Here is an 18,486-nt window from a genome sequence, read left to right as displayed (position 1 = left end):
AAAATTTCTCAAAAAGTTATTGAACACTGGTTACAGAATCTGCTTCTGCCTGGGACCTCAGTTTAGTCTTTCTGAGGCTCTCCTTGAGCTTCTCTCAGAATTTTCCTTACAAGCCTCAGTCAGAAGATCGTCTTTCTAATAGCTATTATTTTGCCGGGAGGGTGAATGAGCTTCATGTACTTATGACGGAACATCCCATAAGATATTCTCTAAGGGAAAGGGAAGACCCTTTTGTTTGTGTGGATGTTTGTTATCCTGAAAAGGGTTGAGTTTTGGCTAGTAACTTGGTGGAAGGGTTAAATCACGTCACCCACTCCAACTTGTATGCGGAAGGCTGAAAGGGCCCACTTTGGAGGAGAATATTAAGGCAGGGAGAGCCTGCAGTGCCATGTTTGCAAGCAGGGGATGCTATGGGGAAGCCAGGCCTCTACCAGTGGTCTAACTGCTACAGGATGAGAGAGAGCCACAATTTATTACCATGGGTTACAGAATCAGATATTTTGGCTTGTTCCTTCTGAAAGACTGGGAAAGTGGTGAGACTTGACTCTGTTAGAGACCTGGGTACTATTCCCAACTCTGTCTCAATGCAAGCTGTCATATATCTTATATGTGAAATGTGTAAATTATAATTGCCCTCTACAAGGCAGTAGCATGAGGCTTTGATTTACAACGAGGATTGTGAAGAGCAGAAAAACATTAATTACAGGAAGCACAGGGACCAGAACTCATAATCTGTGGACTTGCAGTTTGTCTCCTAGATCAAAGGTTATTGGGATAGGATGGAGGCAGTTGAAGTCACTTTTACAGATTTGCTTTCTCAAAATTTGTGAAGGCTACAAGTTTTTGAATTGTCTCAAGATTGCTTGCAGTGAGGCCAAAAGTGCACTAGTCATGATAAAATTGTGAGGCCTACCAACACTACTGTCTACCACAAAGGAGACAACCTAGGGTTTGCCTACACTTACTGGGATATCAACGCACAGCAATCGATACATCGGTGGTCGATTTACTGAGTCTAGTGAAGATCTGCTAAATCGACCACAGAGCGCTCTCCTGACGACTCCTGTACTCCACTGTTGACATAGAATATTGTAGACTCTGGGATAAGTAGATCTAAGTACGTCAAATTCAGCTATGTTATTCACATAGCTGAAGTTGCATCACTGAGATTGATCTTGCCCAGTAGTTTAGACAAGGCCCTAGTTTTTTACCTCCTCCTTCCTTCTTTCAGTCAGGCTCCATCTGCTTTTAGCATCACATTGCTGCAGTCTGACAGAGCAACTTCAGGTTCACTGCATATGTACGACAGAGAGCTGTAGAGAGTGTGAAAATTTCCTCTCTGTCTGCAGGGAACTTTAACTACATTTAATTATGAGTAAATTGGAACCTGTTGATCTTCCTTTTGGGATTTTGTGTGCTGCATCTTCATTCCTTCTGACTTGCGGACCCCATTGTTAATACAATCATCAGTTTTGGGATGGATCCAAAGGCATATGGTTTGGGCCAAGTTTAAGACTAAGTTTTTGGATTCTTCTTATGAATTTAAAGTGGTGATTGGACACTTTTTTTTTAATTGATTCCACTAGAACATTATGCCAAAATTATTGAAAATTGAAACTGACTGGCTTTGTACAGTTGTAACAGTAATATGCTGGCAAGAGTTTAAAATCAGATCAGTTAGAAAACACCTGCCAACTCTCTCTCACTATGACATCCAGTCATTATATAATGAAAGAAAAGAATGCAGTCGCATAATATAGTGTTGGAAAGACTTTCTGTCTCAACTTGTAACTGCAGCACGCACTTCTAATTTGCCACAGATCAACACAGATCCTCCCCAAAGCCCCAGACACAAATCAACACAACCACTAGACACAATAGAAGGTTAAGATTCTGTCATGGGTATTTTTAGTAAAAGTCAGGGACAGGTATCAGGCAATAAACAAAAATTTAATGGAAGCTCATGACTTGCTCATTACTTTTACTAAAAATATGCGTGCTGGGACAAACAAAGCACTGCCAGAGCTTGCAGATACTCCAGTCCTGCTGCTGCTCCTGTGGCAGGGACTGATCACTGCTGCTCTAGCCCCAGGGAGGCTGACCCAGCCCCAGCCGTTGCTCTAGCAGCCCCAGGACTGGCCACTGGCTAGCTTTTCCTGGGAATGCTGCCCAGGGCTGGCTGCTGCTCCTGTATTCCTGGGGCTTGCCATTGGCCAGGTGTTCTGAGGTCCTGTGCTCTGGGACTGGCAGATGTTCTGGCCGCCCCCGGGCTGACTACTACCCAGCTGTTCTGGCAGCTGCTTCTCCACAGCCTTGGGGCTGGCTGCTGATCAGCTGTTTTGGAAGCTGCTGCTCTGGCAGATCCAGAGCTGACAACTGCTCCAACCATGCCTCAGAATAAATTCTGGAGCTCTTGGAAAGTCACGGATTCTTTGACCGAATCCTATCCTTAACAATAACCAACATGCGTAGTCTAGTGAGTACCATTGCGTCAGTTAGAATGACCATGGTTGATCAAATTTGCATCATGTAGTGAAGTTCTCAGATCTGACTCAATCCTGCAAATCCACACATTTCTGGGGAGGCTCTGTGGCCAACATCCAGAAAGGTTCCTTATGCATGTTGATGAAAAGTTTGAGAGCTGGGTGTGCTAGGGTGTTTTTGTCCATCCTGGCAACACGACTGATGAGCACACAATGCCACTTTTGGATGTAATGCGTGATTGAAGGAGGGTCAGATCTCTCTTAGATTGACATTGCCTACGAAGTCAAACCACTTTATGCTCAGGTTTGGGCATTCACAGTGCATATGGAAGGCCTCTGGCTGCTCCAGGTTTGCCTGTAAGCGGGTCCTGGTTTCTCACTTGTATAGCAATATTGGTCATGGAAAAGTCTGATAGATCCTGAACTTTGTCTCAACTTAACTATGAAGACTTTGAAGACGTGGACTTTGTGCATGGGACAGTGAGACCTATTCATTGAAGAACATCTGGTTTGCTTCCACTGTTTGAACTCTGCTTGCAGCTTAGGTAGGTGAACTCATCAGCACTCTCCAGGGCACTTGATAGCCCCCACTCCCACACCAGGGTTCTGGTGACCCAGTTCTGGATTTTGGTCTTCCATCATTAGACATTCAACCCCATAATGTAGGCTGCACCCTGAAGGACTGGGCTGAAATTCTTTGACTTCTCCACAAGCAGGGTAGTGTTGCTGGCATAGTTTTGTCAATGAACACTTCTTGACCACCCTTGATTCTGATATGTGGAGTGGCAAGTCCAAATATCTAGTCAGTAGCTTGACAGAATAGTGCCAGGGCAAGAATAAATCACTGCCACACACCTGTGGTTGTGTAGAAATGCAGTAAAAGCAGTGAACTGATACACGCACTTGCACTAGTACCAGTGTGAAGATCTTACACCAGATTTAGCAGAACACCTGGGACGCTAACTCCTTTCAGTGTGAGCTAAAGTGCGAACCTGTCAACTGAACCAAAATCATCTTTGATGTTGATAATGCCACATGAATCAGGCATTTAAATTCACGGTGCAGTTCAGACAGAAGCCAGAGGGTAAAGACAGCATCCATTGTCGACTGTCCAACAGTGAAACCTAATGACTGTGGACAGTGGTGTCCACTAAGGAACAGCTGCCTTCTACCAAACAAAACGTGGTCAAAGAGCTTTCCAGGGAACAATAACAATGAGGCTGACCCACCTACAATAACCCCAAACTCAAACAATCCTCTGCAGCACACACCCTTCATTCGCCACACCTACAAAGCAACACAAAATGCCAAAGCACAATGCACACTCACCCACTTTCACTCATATTTACTATAAGACCATAAACTTCAGTGGCAAAGCCTAACACTAGTAAGCTCATAGGAACTTAACGCAGCAAAATATGTAACAATCTCAAACAGGTAGAGTATACTACAGATGTGAGTTTAAGGTCTTAAATATACATCAGCTCTTCCGGGCAGGGATGAAGTGGTGACTCGTGGGGGGCAGGCATGTGGAGGTCAAGTGCCTTTTCCCCAACTCTCCACCTCCCGAGGCTTGCTGCTTAGCTTTACTGAGCAAGATCAATAATACTGCTGAAGCTGGCTTCCTTCATGGGTCATCTCTGTAATTGGTTCTGGGTTTGTACAGTACCAAGTACAAAAGGACACTATCACAATGCAAATAATAAATACAGTTTTGGTCTCATAAATGCTTCCAAAGGTATTTAGATACACCTCATCCAGAAAACGATACTAAACACTCTATATGTCTAAATCAAAGTGATAATACAAACAATGTTAAAACTATGCAGAATTCATACCAAGTTACACAGGGACAGACAGAAACACAAATGTTTCAGATCAAAACATTCCTCCCAAATCTTCAAATGAACAGGGCCAGGGTTTCTAATAAAAGCAGTTGATCTGCTGCTGAATCCACTGAAGAATGCCACTTCTTATAAATTGCCACAGCACATCTTCTGATGTAGCAGGATAACTGTGGAAGCTGTGACTTTTTGGCAATATGCACGATAGATGAAACCTCTTTGTTGCTTTATCCAGCAAAACTGTTCAACTACTGTTAGGATCTACGGCGCTCCTGCATATAATGAAGGGCAACAGTTCTGGCCATATAATCAATACTTCAGTAAAGTTGCAAGCATCATATCTTTGTGCCTGGACACACATTTCACTAGGGTCCTTTAAAACCAACCAACTAGAAAACACTATACATCCAAAGCATTAGTCCTGATGTGCGTTATCAGTAATTACTTACAAAGAGAGATGTAAATGAAGCACAAATATAATCTGATCACATTCTATTTACTCTTATGTTTATCGATTGCCTTTCATTTTGTCTAAGAGTTTGTGTCTTGGTTATTTATAGGAATGCCAGAGAGCAACTTTAAAAAAACAGGGGTAGGGTGGGGAGTAATAGGCATCTATATAAGAAAAAGTCCCCAAAAATGGGACTGTCCCTTTAAAAATGGGACTTCCGGTCACCCTAGTTATCTATTACCATTTTAGTTACCCATGCATTACCAGAGGTTGAGAATAATCTGTAATTTAGCTGAGACTATTCCAAACTATTTTTTTTTGAACAGACGGTTGCCAATCTGCTTATCATCTTGATCTCAGGTTAATTTCTAAATTGCCAAACTGATGCCAAACAAATGTCATATTGTTGCAAGATACCTCAGTTAGTTTATAATAATCAGAAGGGATTCTATGATTATTATTAGGTTATACATAGATTGGTGAAATGTTGGCCATTTGTGTGTCTTTGAAGTCTCACAGTAATTTTAAATAATGTGACAAATACAAATTTTAGGCTGGTGCGTCCCAAGGTTCTACAGTGTCCAATCGCACTGCCTTTCTGGCAGTAAGTATAATGAGGAATATTATTTTCTGACACCTGCAAAAAACTTTCATATGCTGTAACTATTAAAGGTTTTTCTCTGTTGTTTTTTATTAAAACTACACAATTTCAGTAGGGGGGCATTCTGTCCAGAGTGATTTGTCTTTAAATATAAGAGGCTATAATATTCTGAAAAGATAGGCTCCAAATATGCATAAATACTCAATTTTAAAATGTGAAAGAGTTTTTTATAAGTTAAACATAGCTTTATAAATAATATAGCCTAGTTGGGCATTAGTTATATATACTCCAGATGCAATAAAATTGCTGTTACGTAATGCTAATATAAAGCCAGAAGAAATTCTCATTTGGCTGTTGAAGTTGTCTGGTTTAGTTTCACAAACATTATAATGATATTTCCTAAAATCATAAATGAAGACTATTATAATTATCTATGAAAAATCCAGATTCCTGAACAACGAAGTTGTGTTCCAAAGCAGAAAATGCTAACTGAATTGAACTCCTGTTTTCCTTCACTTGTAGCTGATGATTATAAAATTTTCCTTCAAAGTCACATAGACTCATAGACTTTAAGGTCAGAAGGGACCATTATGATCATCTAGTCTGACCTCCTGCACAATGCAGGCCACACAATCTCACCCATCCACTTCTATAACAAACCTCTTACCTAAGTCTGAGTTATTGAAGTCCTCAAATTGTGGTTTGAAGACCTCAAGCTGCAGAGAATCCTCCATCAAGTGACCCATGCCCCATGCCTCTGCCAATCTGCCCCGGAGGAAAATTCCTTCCTGACCCCAAATATGGCGAGCAGCTAAACCCTGAGCATGTGGGCGAGACTCAACAGCCAGCACTCAGGAAAGAATCCTCTGCAGTAACTCAGATCCCATCCTATCTAACATCCCATCACAGACCACTGGGCATACTTGCCTGCTGATGATCAAAGATCAATTGCCAAAATTAAGCTATCCCATCATACCATCCCCCCCATAAACTTATCAAGCTTAGTCTTAAAGCCAGATATGTCTTTTGCCCCCACTACTCCCCTTGGAAGGCTGTTCCAGAACTTCACTCCTCTAATGGTTAGAAACCTTTGTCTAATTTCAAGTCTACACTTCCTAGTGTCCAGTTTATATCCATTTGTTCTTGTGTCCACATTGATACTAAGCTTAAATAATTCCTCTCCCTCCCTAGTATTAATCCCTCTGATATTTTTATAAAGAGCAATCATATCCCCCCCCTCAACCTTGTTTTGGTTAGGCTTAACAATCCAAGCTCTTTGAGTCTCCTTTCATAAGGCAGGTTTTCCATTCCTCGGATCCTCCTAGTAGCCCGTCTCTGAACCTGTTCCAGTTTGAATTCATCCTTCTTAAACATGGGAGACCAGAACTGCACACAGTATTCCAGATGAGGTCTCACCAGTGCCTTGTATGACGGTACTAACAACTCCTTATCTTTGCTGGAAATACCTCACCTGATGCATCCTAAAACTGCATTAGCTTTTTTAATGGCCATATCACATTGGCAACTCATAGTCATCCTGTGATCAACCAATACTCTGAGGTCCTTCTCCTCCTCTGTTACTTCCAACTGATGCATCTCCAATTTATAACCAAAATTCTTGTTATTAATCCCTAAATGCATGACCTTGAACTTTTCATTATTAAATTTCATCCTGTTACTATTACTCCAGTTTACAAGGTCATCCAGATCTTCCTGTATGATATCCCAGTCCTTCTTTGTGTTAGCAATACCTCCGAGTTTTGTGTCATCCGCAAACTTTATTAGCACATTCCTGCTTTTTGTGCCAAGGTCAGTAATAAAAAGATTAAATAAGATTGGCCCCAAAACCCATCCCTGAGGAACTCCACTAGTAACCTCCTTCCAGCCTGACAGTTCACTTTTCAGTTCGACCCGTTGTAGTCTCCCCTTTAACCAGTTCCTTATCCACCTTTCAATTTTCATATTGATCCCCATCTTCTCCAATTTAACTAAAAATTCCACATGTGGAACCATGTCCAATGCCTTACTGAAATCGAGGTAAATTAGATCCATTGTGTTTCCTTTGTCTAAAAAATCTGTTACCTTCTCAAAGAAGGAGATCAGGTTGGTTAATAATAAAAAGTTTACCTTGATAATCTACATGTAATATGTTTTACATACCCTAAAAAAAGAACCAAAGACAAAGCCTTATTGGTTATGGAAATCAATTGGTTATGACAACCAGATGTGGTTATATTTGCTAAAAGTGAACTTCCCTTAATCTCACTCAGTTGTATTGTCTGTAATGCTGTTTTCCAATCCTACACAGTTATACCCCCTCCTCTTTTAGCATGATATAACAATATAGTGCTGTTGATGAGATTCACATTGCTGGCAGCAATCTAAAATTGGCTAATCAGAAGTACATACTTTTTGTCCTTTTTCTCAGCTCTAGAGTGCTTACTGTACTGCTTATTCTCAGCAAGAAGGGTTTCTTTATTAATTCCACAGTAGCGTAATATAAATCAGAACGCATGAACTCTGACACATGAAGTATCTAGTGAGGCAGAAATTTCCATGATTTAGAGGAGAATTGAGATAGATTGTAATGCAAGCTAACTCTATAAAAATGTGAATTATAAAACATATTAGTCATTGCAAAATCATAGAATGTAAGTAAACTCATGAATTGGTTTAACTGTAATTTCTTGCATGTCTTTTCTGGCTTAAATGCTGGACCATTTGATTTTAATCTGATGAAGATGATTAGCAGGGAAACTAAATACAATGACTTCAATAAAGCTATGCCAATGTACAACAGCAGATGATCTGGCACAATATGTCTATAGAGCCTCATAAGTGAACCTCTACATCCTGGGATATTACAGGATGCTAACAGACTGACATACAGTTGTTTTTTTTTAAAGGAGCCACTGATTATTAATGTAAGTACCTTTGAAAATAACTACTCTAGGGGATGCAATTAGATAAGTACACAGAGTGCTAAGAATCATAGGTATAACTCTGGAATACTATACTACAGAAATAATGTTTGAACAAATAAAGTCATACCTACATGGTTGGGTTCTACACACACAAATACCATAGTACTTCAAAGGAGAGAGAATCACTGCTATAGAGTAAGAACTGAAAGCAAATGAAATATTCATAGAGTTGATACATAGAAATGTTAGCTTGCCGTGGAATGTTAAAAATATGCTCACAAAAATTAGGATTTAAACACTATAAAGGTGACATTTCACTTGTTTTCTTTCTTACAAAATCATGATCCTTTTGTGTATGTCAGATCTGTGTGCAGGCCAGTAACCAGATGGAGTTGGCCAATATTCCCAGCTGCTAGTTGTAGCAATTTACATCTATAATAATGGAAACAAAATTGAGCATTTTAGTTTTAAATATAAGAAAGAGTATTTTTGCCGGGAAACTGCAGGTGCCAACATTTTGTTTGCCTACCGCACTGACTGCACCATACTATCTGTGCTATGAAAGATGCCAAAATTAGTGAATCAGCTTTTCCAGCACTGAAATGCCTTTACTAGAGTGCCATAATCAGAAAGTGATTCATCTGTATTTCTGTCACTTCCATTGTGATGGAAGTGACAGAAATACACACTTACTCATATACCTAGAGGTATCAGCAACAGACCCAGTAAGCAATAGGGTACTGTAGTATACACCTTACTCCTTTTTAAAGACAAATACTGTATACATTTTGCAGGCATTCTTTGTAGCTTCATAGCAAAACTGATGCAATACAAAATCTTTTTAGAGGTTTAATTTGATATAATCCTTTCAGCTATCATAATTGTTTTATCTGAAAATTCCCAGAGTGATTCCACATGGAGAAAACTGATAAGGGCTGTTATAGCAAAATGTAAGAGGAAAAATCTCCTTTCAGGTCTTCCTGGAAGACTATGACAATCTGCTCTCCCTAAGTGCATAGATTTCCTATTGACTATGCTGTAGATACTGATGGGAGATCAATATGTAAGCACAGTAGAATGCAAGTCATAATGGAGGGCATGCATCATAAAAGTGAATTTTGATCTATATACTAAACCCTCTAAGTTATCAATGCAATCCACCTCACTAGTCACAAGCAGTGGCTTACATCATGAGCTAAGAAGCTTGATTTAATTTCCAAGGCAGCTTCACAGCTGGAAAATGTCAAAGTAGCATGTAGTGAATATTTATGGTCTACAAGCTTCTTCCTTCTCTGTATAATATGCACTGAAGCCACATGACTTTTTTTTGCACTATTCACATATACTCTGAGAAATAATGTGTCAGTCCCCTGCCTTGAGGCCAATGCTAGACTAGAAAAAAGGACAAAGTTTAAACTGGACGATGGTTTGTTTTGTGCGGATGTTCATGTCCTCAGGGATGAGGAAAGAAGAAGCCAAAGAAAGCATAAAAGGAACTGAATTCTTACATGCTGGTGGAAAGTAACTGAAATCTATAGCAGTGACAGGTAAAAAGATCACTTTGGGTTGTGGCAGTTTGCTTGCCTAAACTTCAAGGGCCAGCAACGAGTAAGGCATGTTGCAAAGACTCCTGTAGATGGATAAAACAACATTCAGAATTCGTTGATAACTAAGCGGAGAGAAAACAGTTCCTGTGATTAATATGCAGATCCATTTTGAATGTTGGTTGCTTCCTTTGTTTGTTTATCACCACATCAATAGATATGGAACCAGAAATGGGATATTATACAAAGCAACCAGCTCAGAAATCTGAATGTGGTAGACTTAGCCCAGCAACTCAATGAGAGATGATGAAGGGAAGCATATTTTTTTCTGTTTTTTTCTTGTTATCATCTGTGGAGAACTGAGAAACTTCTGATTTATTTTTATGAAACAATTTTTATAGATTCATAAATTGGAAGGCCAGAAGGGACCATTGTGATCGTCTAGTAGATACCTAGTAATACCTCCTGTATAACACAGGCCATAGAACTTCCCCAAAATAATTCCTAGAGCAGATCTTCTATGAACAAAAAAATCCAACCTTGATATAAAAATAATCAGTGATGGAAAATCCACCATGACCCCAGGTAAATTGTTCTAATGGTTATTACTCTCACCGTAAAAAAGTATATGCCTTATTTCCCATCTGAATTTTTTTAGATTCAATTTTCAGTCACTGGGTAGTATTATACCTTTCTCTCCTAGATTGAGGAGCCCATTTTAAAATATTTGATCCCCATGTATTTACTTGCAGACTGTAATTAAGTCACCTCTTAAACTTAAGAAATTGAGCTTCTTGAGTCTATCACTAAAAAATGTTTTCCAATCCTCTGATGGTTCTCATGGATCTTCTCTGACCCTTTTCAATTTTTCAACATCCTTCTTCAGTTGTGGACAACAGAACTGTACTCAGTATCCCAGGAGTTGTCACACCGGTGCCAAATAGAGAGTACAATAACCTCTCTAGTCGTACTCAAGATTCCTCTGTTTATGCATCCAAGGGTCACATTAGCCCTTTTGACCTCAGTTTCACACTAGGAGCTCATTTAGATGATTATCCACCACAATCCCCAAATCTTTTTCAGAGTCACTGCTTTCCAGGATAGATTCTCCCATCCTGTAAGTATGACTATATTCTTTGTTCCCTAGATGTATATATTTACATTTAGTTATATTAAAACACATCAATTGCTTGCACTCAAAGTTAACTTTGTGTATTAGTGGCCTTTCCTTTTCATTATTTACCACACCCCAATGTGTGACTCAGTTTCTCGCTCCCTTGATTTTGCTACCAACTGGGTGTGAAGATGTTAACTTTTCTTGAAACAAGAGAAACGACATGGTGATTGAAGGAATGTCGCTAGGCAAAAATGAGCTATCAGAATCTAACATCATGGGGGTAATTACTGCAAATTTCTAGACAGGTAAACAGGTTAGCAGAAGTACTACCAATCTGGAGGAAATGCATTAACTGGTTTTAACTGGGTTCAGAAAACTTAGAATAGTTGAAGTGGGAAACCTGTTATAGGTGAAGGTTCCCTCTCACTCTATCAAGAACTGAGATGTGACTTTATCCAGTAAGGGAAAACCCTACTAGGTAGGTTTGAAGGACTTGAAAACCTATCAGGGTCTCCATGTGAAAGATGGGTGCCACCTGGTAAAACAGTGCACAGATAAGCTGTTTCTTGCTTTCAAGATATATTTTCTCTGTAATTATTTTGTTCTAAATACATGCTATGCTTTGTGAAGGCTGTCTGGTCACTGGTAAACCCTGTCATTATCCTTGGGAAATAACAGGACAGCCAGTGAACTGAACTCAGACTTGCTAAGGTGATCACAGTGAGGGAATGATTGCAGGAGGAAATTTCAGCCTAAACCCCCAGTCTGGAGGGAGGGAGAGGAATGCAAGTTGCTACTCCAAGATAGGTTACAGCAGAAGCCTGAGATCTGAGTGAGGGTGCTCTCGAGGAGGCTACAATGGGATCAGAAGCACAGTTACCCTCATGGGTTTGACACCAGTTATACAATTTACTTCAATGGTGGGCAACCTGCGTCCCATCTGAGTAATCCTCTGGCAGGCCACAAGACAATTTGTTTACATTGACTGTCTACAGCCACGGCCCCCCGCAGCTCCCAGTGGCCATTGTTCGCCGTTCCTGGCCAATAGGAGCTGCAGGAAATGGCGTGGGCTGCAGGAAAGTGCTGGGTGCTGCTTCCTGCAGCTCCCATTGGCCAGAAATTGTGACCCACGGCCATTGGGAGAAGCGGGCGGCCATACTTGTGGATGGTCAATGTAAATAACCTGTCTCACAGCCCACCAGCGGATTATTCTGATGGGCCGCAGGTTGCCCACCACTTATTATTATGAATGAGGCAACCTCCCAAAATTTAATCTGTTCTACATTCAGCCCTGGGAAGAAGTCAGAATATGTGCTCAAAAAAAGTTTATCTGCAGCTGATCAGCACAGGAGCAAAAACATACAGTGCTGGCTGGGCATTAGGTACAGCCAAAGGGAGCACTGAATTGGCATATTACCAAAGTAGTGTCCACCAGTGGGCCCCCAGGGAGAAATTGATGAGGTTTAAAAGTGCCCTGCTCTGGCAGAATTCCCATAAGAGGCTCTTGGTGCAAACACTTGCCCTCCTTGGGGATAAGGCTTAGCAAGTTAGTAGAGGTGAATCAATTTCGTAGAATTGTCTTCACAAACTGTTATAAAATATCTTATAACTGTGAGGTATTTGTCTGGCATATCTTACTTTTTTTGTAATCTACTTGTAAAGTTCAGAGTATACTATTAATTGTATCAAACAGTATAACTATGGTATAGTATATTCCCAGATAATGCAAAAGAAGCCACCTAGTGTAGGCAGTCAGTCCATATCGTTTTACAGTGCTATGCTGATATAAAAGCTGAAAAAAGAATAGTGGCTTTGATAACTCTTTGAATTGTTGCCAAATACCTGTTCTTTTGGTGCATCATGTCAGCCACTGCATTATGAAATAGCCCACTGGAATATATTTAAATAATGATTGATTGAGAAAAGATGTCTTTAAAGGCTTCAGAAGATGGAAAGCAAAATGGGACACATCTGAATAACTGTCAGCACAGAAGATTGGGATCAAAATAAGGTTAGCTACATTCATGCAATTGACTTCAAGGGGTAGGTGAACACTGAATTGGCCCTTTGATTACAAGTATCATTTTCCAGTGCCGTGCTATCATCTTGAGTTAAATTGAAAATGGCTCTGAAACATCTTAGCTGAGATTTGGCGTAGTACATGATACTTGTTGTACATGTTTATGAGTAACTTTAACTTTTCTTCTAGTAAGACTAATGTTGCCACTTTTTAGAAATTTAAATTTTTGACATGCTGAGCATGAGTCTGACAGCCCAAAATGGAAAGTGAAATAAAAACATGTGTTTCTTTTTTCTACTGAGACTAAAATCATTGGCTCGACTCTTAGTCATGCTGCATTTCTTTTGCACTGGTTCACAAGTACTAAGTGATCTGAATCATGGTTGGTCCCACTTGTTGATGCTGGGCTACTGAACTGTTGTCTTGGCCCAGCTCCCTTACTGGCCCTGGGGTAGAGGGTGTATCTGGAGGAAAAGTGCATGGTTGGAACATCTCTATGTTCTGCATTGTTCGAATGTCCTTTGAACTGTTCAGTTATTGTGAGTACCTATGAGGAATGCCTATAGGCTACAGTGCCTTGGAGGCTTCTGGCTTTTTCCTCAACCACACTATCTTTGAGTGTTGACAGCTATAAAGCAGAGCTGGCAAAATATGACTCATTTAGATCAGCTCCTGAAAAAACAAAAGAGAATGCCCACTCCCTTCTGTTGCCAGATGTAGAGCTTTTCTCAACATCTAGGAAGCCAGGATTCTTCTCAGAAATACTTTTCTTCTACTACTGGGAGCAGCTTGTCAGTTGCTTTCAGCTCCAAGCAGCAAATCTCAATTTGTACGTCTCCCAACAATATACCTCTAGTCTTGTCTATAAAAAGATCTCCACCAGTGTTGTGTTCTATCCTGTAGTCTTTCTTTGGCAATGAGGATTTTCACCAAATGCCTGCCATGTCAAGTCCATGCCATGTCTGGTTTCCACCTTAGGGCTTTGAACCGTTGACAGTCATGCTTGGGTATTAGCCCCATTCTAATTCTGGCCTTTAAAAAAAAAAAAAAAAAGTTTGTAGCTGTTCGTGTGTTCCTTAGGCATTTCAACTGCCACCTCCACTAAGGATTCACTGAGCTGTGGCCTCAGCTTCAGCATATACTAGTTTGTAGAGATGCTGTACCCAAGGCAGGCCCTTTTGAAATTTTGTAAGAAAGCCTTTGTATTATTGCCTACCTTGTGGGTGGGAAATTTTTTGAAATGGGGAGCAGTACCTGGAGAAGGATTGTTAGGGTTATCTGGTAGACCTAGCTTAGCCCTTTCCAGATCTAAACACTTCAACTTTAAATCTATATCCAAGCATTTCACCTCCATTTCCATCTCCAAGCATTTTGCATGTTTTTTTCTTCTTCACTTCCAACTTTAAGTGTTTAAGGCCATCTGTCTTATGTTTTTTTTTTCTCTTCAGCTTCCAATTTGGCTAATTCTAGTTTCTTTTGGATCTCACTTTTCATCATCCTTGCCTTCCTACACTTAGCCTAGCCTAACTCGAAAGCTAGAAAAAAAACAAACCATACAGCTTGCGAATTTTCTTGCTGTAACTTAACTTCTCTACCTCCAAGCAAGAAAGAAGACTCCAGCTGCAATCAGCTTAAAAAAAATAAAAATAAATAAAAAGGTCCTTAAAAAAAATCCCTGGTATTCAATCAGCCAAAAGAAAAAATGTTTTTAAAATCCTTAGGTCCGTGCTTCTGGTTCAAAATGATCCCACCTCTGCCACTACATCAGGGTTCCCTCCCCACTCTGAGGTACAGATGTGAGGACCTGCATGAAAGACTCCCTAAGTTTATATTTCACCAGGTTAGGTTAAAACTTCCCCAAGGCACAAATTCCTTTCCTTGTCCTTGGTGGTGGCAGCAGTACCGTCCAAGTGATTTAAACAAACATTCAGGAAGGGGCCTCTTGGAGCCCTATCCCCCCCCAAAAAAATCCCCCCAACCCCCTTCACCCCCTTTCCTGGGGGGATTTCAGAATAATATACCAACTGTTAGGTAGTGAAGAAGAAAAAAACATGCAAAATGCTTGGAGATGGAAATGGAGGTGAAATGCTTGGATATAGATTTCAGTTACTTTCCACCAGCATGTAAGAATTCAGTTCCTTTTATGCTTTCTTTGGCTTCTTCTTTCCTCATCCCTGAGGACATGAACATCCGCACAAAACAAACCATCGTCCAGTTTAAACTTTGTCCTTTTTTCTAGTCTAGCATTGGCCTCAAGGCAGGGGACTGACACATTATTTCTCAGAGTATATGTGAATAGTGCAAAAAAAAGTCATGTGGCTTCAGTGCATATTATACAGAGAAGGAAGAAGCTTGTAGACCATAAATATTCACTACATGCTACTTTGACATTTTCCAGCTGTGAAGCTGCCTTGGAAATTAAATCAAGCTTCTTAGCTCATGATGTAAGCCACTGCTTGTGACTAGTGAGGTGGATTGCATTGATAACTTAGAGGGTTTAGTATATAGATCAAAATTCACTTTTATGATGCATGCCCTCCATTATGACTTGCATTCTACTGTGCTTACATATTGATCTCCCATCAGTATCTACAGCATAGTCAATAGGAAATCTATGCACTTAGGGAGAGCAGATTGTCATAGTCTTCCAGGAAGACCTGAAAGGAGATTTTTCCTCTTACATTTTGCTATAACAGCCCTTATCAGTTTTCTCCATGTGGAATCACTCTGGGAATTTTCAGATAAAACAATTATGATAGCTGAAAGGATTATATCAAATTAAACCTCTAAAAAGATTTTGTATTGCATCAGTTTTGCTATGAAGCTACAAAGAATGCCTGCAAAATGTATACAGTATTTGTCTTTAAAAAGGAGACAAAAAGGGGGGGGAATTTCACCCTGTCGTGTTTCTCAGCAAAAATTATCAAAAAAAAGTGATCATTGGTCAAGAACAACAACAAAAAAAAAAAAGGTTACACCATTGTGTACTCTCTAAAGAAGCTATGCCCATATATTTAAAAACAGCGTTTCCACCTGCAAATCAACCATGCTGCGCTAAAGTGACTTCATACCGTCAACAAACAAACAAACAAAAATAAACACTTCTTCGGTAAAGTTTAGCTCTCCAAAATTTTAATGTTAAAATACAAACTTTTCAAAAGCTTCTAACAAAGTGGCTAATGCACTCTCCTGTAAAAGTTTCCCAAAATCAACTGGTTAAAATCATCCTTAAAATGTGAAAAATATTGTTAGTTTTTATATAATCAGTAGTATAGCTAAAGGTGCATGTTTCTTGTTAATGCTGTTTTCTGCTAAAGCTCCAGAAAAAAAAATCACAGCCTGTGTAAAACAGGCTGTCCAGCGCCATCTGCAATTTCAAGGTGTGTCCTAAACATACAGCTAAGGGTAGCATAAAATCCCTCCTTTATCTGTAAGGGGTTAAAAAGCTCAAATAACCTGGTTGGCACCTAACCAAAAAAAAACAACAATTATAAAAAATCCTTTCAAATCTGTGGCCAGACGTTTTTGTTTGGGGTCTCTTTGTTGTTCTCTCTCAAACAAATAGGGACCTGGGCAGAATAAAAAATCTCCTAAAACCAAACCTAAAATAAGCATCTGAAATTAAAAAAATTGTAAGTAATAGCAAAAAAAAAAAGTGTTAAATTATCTTTTGTTTTAGCTTGTAAATTTTCCTTATGCTGAAAGGTAATTTTATTCCTGTTTTGTAACTAAAAAGCAAAATAAAAAAAAAATCCTTTGGGTTTTAAATCTTTTTATTTACCCTGTAAAGTTTTCTTCCATCCTAATTTTGCAGGTGTAATTCTTTTACTTTTTTTTAAATAAAATTCTTCTTTTAAAAACTTAATTAATTTTCAATGTCCTAAAAAATAAAAATTTGGTCTGTGCTCACTTTGCTAACCTAATGGTTGGTATATTATTCTCAAGTACCCCCCTCCCTCAAAAGGGGGCAAAGGGCTTGGAGGAATATTTTTTTTGGGGGAGGGAATAGGGTTCCAAGTGGTCCTTCCCTAAATGTTTGTTTAAATTACTTGATGGTGGCAGCAATACCGTCCAAAAACAAACAAACAAAAATTGCGCCTTAAAAAAGTTTTAACCTAAGCTGGTAAAATATGAGTTTAGGGGGTCTTTCATGCGGGTCCCCATACCAGTACCCCAAAGTTCAAAGTATAGAAAAAAAAAGCCAACATAAATTTAATTCTTTTTCAAATCAATTGTTTGGTTTAGGAATGACTACTATTACTACTACTACTACTATTTATCTAGTACTAGTTTCTTGATTGAGTAGAGGGTGTAGGCCCTGATCCTGGAACAATTATGTATATACTTAACTTTTCTCCTGTCAGTAGCCTTACTGATTAAGCATGTGCATAAGTGTTTACAGGATCGGGACCTTAGTTTATATTCCTGAATCAGCTACTGACTTACTGGTGATTTTGGAAAATCATATAAACTCCCTCCATAAACTTACATCAGTTTACTCAACATAAAAATAGACATAAATCTTTACTTCATGGGAACATTATTATGGTTTGTAAATTATGGTTTGTAAACAAATTGAGACCTTGGCATGAAGACATTGTCTAAGTGAAGAGCATTATTATAATTAACAAACATATACTGTACACTGAAAAGTCCATTGCAAAAGAGGGATACAGGATGACAGGGGAAAAAAAGACAGTAAATCAAAATCACAATGTATCTTAGTATTTTTTGCTCAGATTCCTCCATTCAAACTGTTTTAGGGATTTATTTTTTTAATGCCACTCACAAGTAATAGGAATATATCATTTCTAGCTCATCTGTAGTGTGAATTTAATTACACCTCTACCTCAATATAACACGACCCAGCATAACACGAATTTGGATATAACGTGGTAAAGCAGTGCTCCGGGGAGTGGGGCCGCACACTCTGGTGGATCAAAGAAAGTTTGATATAATGCAGTTTCACCTATATAGCGGTATGATTTTTTGGCTTCCGAGGTAGAGGTGTAGTCTTTGTATACATTGTTTTGATATTTGCTCCTGTTATGAATTAATAATTTGTATCTTTCTGCAACTTTTATTCTATTTTTTTTCCTTTTGTTTCCACCTTTACTCTCAAAGGAGCTGGTGGTTGGTCTCCTCTTGTGTCCAACAAATATCAGTGGCTCCAGATTGATCTTGGTGAGAGAACTGAGATCACTGCGGTTGCTACCCAAGGTGGATATGGGAGTTCAGATTGGGTAACAAGCTACCTCCTGATGTTCAGTGACAGTGGAAGGAATTGGAAACAATATCATCAAGAAGAAATCATTTGGGTATGTTTCTTTAATGATAGGCACTGAGTTTTGGTGGATAAGTTGGAGCATGTGCAATAGAAATAAACAATGGAATTTAAAGAATTACTTTGAAAGGGGTATCCAAATAAATAGCTACAAGATTCCATTAAAAAGTCTAGAGGGTGTGATCTGAGGAATAAAAAGGTAATGCACAATCCTTTTT

General features: G+C 39.3%; 1 protein-coding gene across 1 annotated transcript in view; it reads left to right on the top strand.

Moving 5' to 3' along the window:
• Positions 1–18,486, top strand: part of LOC115653793 (contactin-associated protein-like 4) — a 292,466-nt gene that overhangs the window by 66,363 nt on the left and 207,617 nt on the right. Inside the window, exon 3 of the mRNA XM_030567453.1 lies at positions 18,109–18,302. Within this exon, the coding sequence (XP_030423313.1) occupies positions 18,109–18,302 (194 nt within the window). The remainder of the gene's footprint in view (positions 1–18,108; positions 18,303–18,486) is intronic.

Source organism: Gopherus evgoodei, chromosome 6, assembly GCF_007399415.2.
Source record: "Gopherus evgoodei ecotype Sinaloan lineage chromosome 6, rGopEvg1_v1.p, whole genome shotgun sequence".
Lineage (NCBI taxonomy): Eukaryota > Metazoa > Chordata > Testudines > Testudinidae > Gopherus > Gopherus evgoodei.
This window is presented reverse-complemented; position numbering and strand designations above follow the sequence as displayed.